At 40.9% G+C, this 7,500-nt stretch overlaps 2 protein-coding genes across 3 annotated transcripts in view; both read left to right on the top strand.

The window, feature by feature from the left end:
* LOC128525352 (pentraxin-related protein PTX3-like) overlaps nucleotides 1-1,318 on the top strand; it is a 2,665-nt gene extending 1,347 nt beyond the window's left edge. For both annotated transcript variants that reach the window (XM_053497510.1, XM_053497509.1), the window contains exon 2: nucleotides 1-1,318. This exon is cut by the window's left edge. In XM_053497510.1, the coding sequence (XP_053353485.1) occupies nucleotides 1-427 (427 nt within the window). In that variant the 3' untranslated portion in view covers nucleotides 428-1,318.
* Nucleotides 1,319-4,082: 2,764 nt separating this feature from the next.
* The window catches only part of pdcd10b (programmed cell death 10b), a 4,823-nt gene continuing 1,405 nt past the window's right edge, over nucleotides 4,083-7,500 (top strand). Inside the window, exons 1-6 of the mRNA XM_053497506.1 lie at nucleotides 4,083-4,205; nucleotides 4,768-5,059; nucleotides 5,185-5,238; nucleotides 6,467-6,584; nucleotides 6,840-6,966; nucleotides 7,313-7,391. Coding sequence (XP_053353481.1) covers nucleotides 4,970-5,059; nucleotides 5,185-5,238; nucleotides 6,467-6,584; nucleotides 6,840-6,966; nucleotides 7,313-7,391 — 468 coding nt within the window. The 5' untranslated portion in view covers nucleotides 4,083-4,205; nucleotides 4,768-4,969. The remainder of the gene's footprint in view (nucleotides 4,206-4,767; nucleotides 5,060-5,184; nucleotides 5,239-6,466; nucleotides 6,585-6,839; nucleotides 6,967-7,312; nucleotides 7,392-7,500) is intronic.

Genomic DNA, 7,500 nt, shown 5'->3' with positions numbered 1-7,500 from the left:
TCCGTGTCCCTGTGACGGTGGAGAGCGATTACGTTGGGAGAAGATCTTTATCATGATGGAGGACTCACATATGATGCAGAAGATTCTCCTCCAAGTCAACGAGGAACTAAAGATGGAGATCTCCACACTGAGAAACCAGATCCAAAAGATCTCCAGTGACATTTCCACTTCCTGTCTTAGAGTCGTGGAGGAGACCTGCAGGTCCATGAATGAGCAGCAGAACCTCGAAGTGGAGCGGAACACGACCCGGAGACAGCGAGATGTGGAGCAGGGTGTTCATGTGCAGAAGGTGGAGGGGCTGGAGGAGATGAAGGAGGTGGAGGAAGTCGAGGAGGGGGAGGAGATCAAGGTGATGATGGAGCTGGGGAAAACGGAGAAGATAAAGGAGAAGGACAAATGGTGGACAAAATGGAGATTTTGGAGATGAGGAAAAGCTGGACTGATGATTGTGATGTTAAATCTGTATATGTGTGTGTGTGTGTGTGTTTGTGTTTATTTCCATGTGTGTGCTATATGAGGGTTTCTGAGGAGCTTCACCACACAAGCAGATTGGTGGACACTGGAAAGCCGGAGGCGAGGAGACATGATGATGGTTTTAGGCGTTTAACAAAGAACAGCTCTGTAATTGTGAACATTATCGTCTCTTTGTGTTTTATTTTCACTGAGTTTCCTTCCTGCGTTTGTATTTAAAGTCGAGTTTATCTCCTTCTGTTTGCACCTCATCTGGATAAAATGAGAAAAAAATTTAATTTACCCAAAACATTCATTATCTGGAGACAGAGCAGGTCTGAGTCGTGTGTGTGTGTGTGTGTGTGTGTGTGTACAGTACTTTCGACTGTTCACATGTTCCAGGATTCATTAGAAGAACATTTACATTTTATGAGAGAATAAAACTACTGCTCTAGTCATTTCTAGTGGGACAAGTGACTCCGCCCATCTCCACCTTCATCATGAAGTGCGGCTAAAACAAGCGAAACCCAGACAGAGATAATAACTGGAGCAGTTTAAAGCCACAACAAAACACTTTTATTACACAATCACCACCAAAACAGCTCCATGAAAAATGTTATTTATAGTTTTATTTTTGTATTTTTGTTCCAAATAATTCCACAATATTGTTTTATGTTCATCTCCACCCATTTTATTTGTCTTCTATTCGTCTGTTCATATGCAGTCAGTTTCCCATGACCAACAGCAGGTCAGTGTGAACTTACTAAAGCGTGGGTTTGAATATGTTACGGTTTCTATAGCAACAGCTTATTTACAGCTGACGCTCCACATAAACGTGTGTAAACATTACAGTGTGGAAGGAGTCTCCAGTGTCTAGCATGATGGAACAAAGTGTGCTTTCTTTTCTTATTCACTTTAAACAAGAATAAAGAGGGGACAGTGAGGGGACGAGTGTTTACAGCTGCTATAACGTACGTGTGAACCAGAACTCACTCATTTCACAAACTTTAAACCTCACAATAATCAGAAAAAAAATCATAGAAAAATATGAAATCATTCAGTAAATAATGAAAAATTGTAATTGTGCCAAACTGCTGGTGTGGGATGAATAAATCCTCTCACCACCATGTCACTGTTTGTTTTTGAAGGTTATTTTTATCCAGTAAAAGGTTTTGGAATCTCAGGATAAACTAATGAGCTTTCTAACACACACCGATGAGACTTATTTCATTATAAACTGTTGAATTGAATCAGATTTTAGATGGTTGTAAAGATAAGCACTGTCCTAACTTCAGGCCTGAATGTGCCTGAACCGACCCGTCCCACTTCTGGTTGGAGCTCTGAGGATGGGTGTGGCTCTGTGTGCTCTGCTTATAGAATCAGAGGTGGAAAGATTAATACAATTTTGTACTAAAGTAAAAGTCCTGTTACTTTGGTGAAATTTTACTGAAGTACAAGTAAAGTTACCCTGATAAAAATCTACTCAAGTAAAAGTAAAAAGGAACTCATTAAATATTTACTCACAGTAAAAGTTACCAAGTTACAGCGGGGGTGGGATGGGGGATTCTAGTGTACCGTAGTTTAAAAAAGACAAGCGGATATAAATCTTAAACTAGTTGTTTTTAATTGAAGGAGCACCTTTGCATAATAAAGCTGTTGCCTTTCTTGTGTTTAAAATCAAAGTGGTCGCTTAAATATGGCCAGAGGTTTGCTTTAGAAGAATTTGTTGGCATTTCGCTTTCAGCTGGTTCTGCATCACTGGCATCTGTTTTGTCCGTTTCCATCGTTCTTGTAAATTTGGTGCATTTGTTCTCTACGCCCATCTATCAATTAGAGCAGTGGTTTCCAGGGTGCAATTCTATTCATTTATTTTTTACTTAGTAACAAATATGATGTAAAATGTAGCTAAGTACAAAATTAGAGATTTAAAAAAAATACTTTAAAAAGTATAAGTACACAAAGGAACTAGTCAATTACAGTAACGCAAGTAAATGTAATTAGTTACTTTCCACCTCTGCACTTAATAACCATAAAGATGCACACACAGCTTTCACACTGGTATTTTTAGAACTAAAATCCTTGTGGGCGGTTTTGTACTCGATTCTCCATCAGTAAACAGTGTGTGAGTTCATATTAATAAAACACACTTCCTGTTAAACAGCAGAACCTTTGACCTTACGCCACACAGTTATAGCAGGGATTGATTTATAGCAACGCTATCTGATATCACCTAAATGAGGTTGGTTTCCCGTTAGAAGAATGGTTATCTCCTTATGAAGTCTCAGGGATTTTTTCACTCCAGGATGTTTCACTACATGTTTTACTTAAATATATATGTCTGGAAATTTTATTCCTGTAAAGCTGTTTTGTGACAATCCACTGTTTAAAACGCTACACAAATAAAGGGCGTGGCTTAACATAACACAGCAGGATTTGAGAAATTAACAATCCATAAAATAAATGTTATAAAATACTAAAGTTTACTTCAAAATCATAAAATATGTAGTGGTTAGCACTGTCGCCTTGCACCTCCAGGGTCCGGGTTCGATTCCCGTCTCTGTGTGCATGGAGTTTGTATGTTCTCCCTGTGCTTGGTGGGTTACCTCCGGGTACTCTGTTTTCCTCCCACAGTCCAAAGACATGTAGGTAAGGTTAATTGATGTTCCCAAATTGCCCATAGTGTGTGAATGAGTGTGTGAGTGTGTATATAATTATATATTTTTCAGTAACAAATCATTTAAACATAGTTGTCAACTTTAATATTTTAATGGCCAAATTTTGCAGTTATAAATGTTTATTTTCTAAATCGCTTTCTAAAATATCACCTTTCCTCTGTGAAATCCAAAACCTTTTACGATTTATATCTAATAAAAATTAAAGATCTTCCCTGTTATTGTATTGACACTTTGATTTAATCAACGAAACACTGTGAGTACAGCGGTACCTCGGCATACGAATGCGTAGCTGTTTCTGTATACGAGCGACCGAACTGAGCCGAGCCGAACCGAACATTAGATACTGTAAGTTGTGCGTACGTCAGGGAGCCGTTTAAAACGTGTTCGCATCAGTTGCAAGCCAAGTGAAGTGAGTTTATGCATTTTCTGTGTTTTTTTGAGAATGTTATCGTACGGTAGCAAGAAGAAAAGTGAGCCGCTTTCAGTTTGGGTTTTAAAGTAGCCGGTGCCGATAGAAGTTAAGTGAGGTTTAATCTCTATTTATTTCATATTTTACTTCATTTACACGTCTTTTTTGAAGGTTTTGATTTGCAAAAATATGATTATATTGTTGAAATAGGGAATTTCTCCTTAAGAATTTCCTCCAGAACGGATTACACTCATATACTGAGGTATCGCTTCATGTCTGTTTCCTCAATTACTTATTTATTTATCTGTTTGGTGGTTTACTTTGTTAATTGTTATTATTGATTTACACACTATCGTTAAATTATACTGTTCATCTTCTATTTCTGGTTCTGTTGATAGTTTAAATGTATAAATCAAGTTTTATTCCTCTATAAAAAGTTTCCTCACACTTACACTCCCTGAGCTCTGCCCGTCTTCCCGGCAGCATGACGTCACACTCTCTCCTGATTGGTTGCTAGGCGGAAGTCGTCACCACATACGCAGCTCGCGCAGAACGCTTCCGCCTTGTGAAGCGGACAGGCTCGCGGCTCCGTGAGGAGGATTAGCGCTCTGAGGCGCGGATTAACTGGAGCTCGGGCTCGGGTTCGGGGTTAAACCCACGCGCCTGGACAGGTATCTAATCCGGATCTGTGCGGGATCGGGTTCTGCTGGGGTCCGGACCGTCGTCATTTCCGTGTGACTTAAATAGACGCTAGCTGAGAAATGCTAACGTTAGTGCAGCTAATCTGTGTGTGTGTGTGTGTGTGTGTGTGTGTGTCTGTGTGTGTGTGTGTTGCAGTTTGAGCTTTTTAATTTTCATTATAATTGTAAATAAATATAAATGTTCCTCAGGTTTCAGGTTGGTTTATTAACCTTTATTACACACTGGGGTCTAAGGACGATTAGCAGCTTTATGTTGTGTGTGTGTGTGTGTGAGAGAGAGAGTGCTGTAAATAATAATGCTAATGTTGCTAATGAAGAAGCGCAGTGGTGTATATAAAGGCTGTGAGAGGAACTGTTGGTGATTATAACATGTTTATTACAGCTTTATTAAACAGCTTTATTACAGTACCTCGTTACCTACCAGCGGGATGGATGAGTGATTACTCTGTCTCTTCAGGAGTTGTGAAACACACCCATTTCACCTCAGGGTCTCTGAATTAATGTCATCATTTCGTGCTGAATCCCGTCACAGGAGTCCCCGGAGTGGTGGTGGTGGTGTCCCCCGTGGTGTCCGCCAGGGTCGGAGTCGTGGTGTTACCGGGGACGGGCGGCGGCGGTGCTGACGGTGTGGTGGAGACGTCCCCCAGTTCGGCGCGGCGGCTTTGTTCTCTGCACCGCGTTCCCTCTCCACGTCGTCCTGCGTTTCCTCCCATGCAGTTGTCGTTGTATTGAGGATGACAATGGAAGAGATGAAGAATGAAGCTGAGACGAGTTCCATGGTCTCGATGACGTTATACGCCGTCATGTATCCCGTCTTTAACGAGGTAACTTCGCCTCAAAGTCCACTTCCTGTTATCTGAAGAGTCGATCATTCACTTTACAGCTGCTTTATGGTGATGTAGCTAAGGCTGATTAACAGTGTGTGTGTGTGTGTGTTTTCTTAACACAGTTGGAGAGAATAAACCTGTCGGCGGCTCAGACCCTGCGTGCAGCGTTTATTAAAGTACGTTTAAAGAGCCACTTTTCCCGCCAAAATGTTTCCTTCTTTTCTCTAAACGTGACACGTTCACGTCACTGACGGAAGCAGGTTCTACATCAGTGTTTTATTAGTATTAGCACTGGAGTAAATACATTCTGTGTAAAGGAAGAACATGTAATTAGATGTCAAATCAGGTAAAATTATGTAATTTACAAAATCAAGGGGTTTGTTTTATGTGAATAATATGTAAATAGCAGGTTGTGGTTTATGTAAATTGGATGTAAGTTTAGGCTAAATAACGACATGTTTAGACCACGCCCTCTGATGATAAACTGTTAGAACTGTGATTTTGTTTTATGTAAATGCAATTATGTAAACACAGTGCCGTTAAAAGGTTTTGCAAAAGTCTGTTTTTTATCCTTTGTAACACTTAACAGAAAAACCCATGTATTTCCAACGTGCAGTTTTTAAATGATGATTTTATTTATTAAGAGGAAAAAATCTGACCCTATGTGAAGAAAGTAATTGCCCCCTGGCTAAATCATAAATTAACTGTGATTTTTGTAAAGCTGAGTTAATTTTACTTCTCTCACCGAGGGGTGATTCCTGCCAGACCTGCTAATTCGGGAAATCATTTGAATAGAAGCTGTCTGACAAAGTGATGCATAAAAACATCATACCAACAGTCACACATGGTGGTGGTAGTGTGATGGTCTGGGGCTTTGCAGCTTTAGGACCTGGACGATGTGCTGTAGTTGATGGAACCACGAGTTCTGAGCTCTACCAGAGAATCCTGAAGGAGAATGTCCGGCCATCAGTTTATGACCTTAATCTCACTCGTGTTATATATACTCGTGTTTAGGAGAACGATCTAAATCAAACCAGCAAGTCCACCTCTGAATGGCTTAAAAATACAAAAAAACGAAACTTTTGGAGCGACCGAGTCTAAGTCTGGACTTAAATCTGATTGTGATGCTGTGGCGTGACCTCCAATGTGAAGAACGGCCCAGAATTCTGCCACAGTGATGAGAAAGTCAATTACTTTTCCACATAATGCCAGGCAGGTTTGGACCCTAGGCTGGATTCTGTATTTACTCGGGTTAGTGGACATTTAATTGTGGATGAAACAAAAAATCAAGATGGGGCAAATACTTTTTCCACAGCAATGTGTGTGTGGGTGTATATATATATATAGATATATAGATATATAGATATGTGTATGTAGTTATGATCTGTATGTTTTTGCATTGAGGCGGAGAAGGAGAACCCGGGTCTGACACAGGACATTATAATGAAGATCCTGGAGAAGAAGAACGTGGAGGTTAATTTCACCGAGTCGTTACTGCGCATGGCTGCGGACGATGTGGAAGGTGTGAGTGTGTTCTGTGCTCGAGTGTGTGTGTGAGAGGAGTGTGTAGATTACAGAGTGTTCTGTGGAAATGACATGCGTGTCGCATGATTAATGCTAATCGGCTCTTAACTGGTGTGAGTGAGAGAGAGAGTGTTATGTAAATGATGTGTTAAATCGGGGCAGTGTGAGATAATGATGATTATCGTAAATGAGATATTAATGATGATGCAAATGAGATGTAAATGAGATGTAAACGAGCCACCTTTTTTCCCAGAGTATCTGATCGAGAGGCCGGAGCAGGAGTTTCAGGACCTGAACGATAAAGCTCGAGCGCTGAAGCAGATCCTCAGTAAAATCCCAGACGAGATAAACGACAGAGTGCGCTTCCTCCAGACAATAAAGTGAGATGCAGGCACACATCACTCTTCTTCCTCCTCGTCCTTGTCCACTTCCTGTCCCTGTCTCACTGCTTGGGCACAAGTCTTAGAGAGGTCTCCAAAAAGTGTAGTTGCCCCAATCCTGATATAATCCTTGCGTGAAATTAGCTTGATGTTATCCTGCTTTAGCATGCAATACCGCAAGTTACCGTTAGAAAATCCACCTTTACATTTATCTTTCATTCCACACACACACACACACACACACACACACACTATAGACCAGTGCGACTGCCCCAGTAATGATCACACAGTGAGTTGTGATAAGGGTGACCTTTAAACTGTCCCTCTGGTTCCCTCTCTTCCTCAGAGACATTGCAAGTGCCATAAAGGAGCTGCTGGACACCGTCAACAATGTCTTCAAGAAGTACCAGTACCAGAACCGCAGGGTAGGTCAGACACACACACACACACACACACACACACACACACAGCTCTTTTGTGAGACCGCTGTGTTTGTTACACGTTTTCTTCATTGTTTATAAGCTTAAAGTACGA

Source organism: Clarias gariepinus, chromosome 1 (genome assembly GCF_024256425.1).
Source record: "Clarias gariepinus isolate MV-2021 ecotype Netherlands chromosome 1, CGAR_prim_01v2, whole genome shotgun sequence".
Taxonomy (NCBI): Eukaryota; Metazoa; Chordata; class Actinopteri; order Siluriformes; family Clariidae; genus Clarias; species Clarias gariepinus.
Note: the sequence above shows the minus strand (reverse complement) of the source record. Positions and strands in the feature narration are given on the sequence as shown.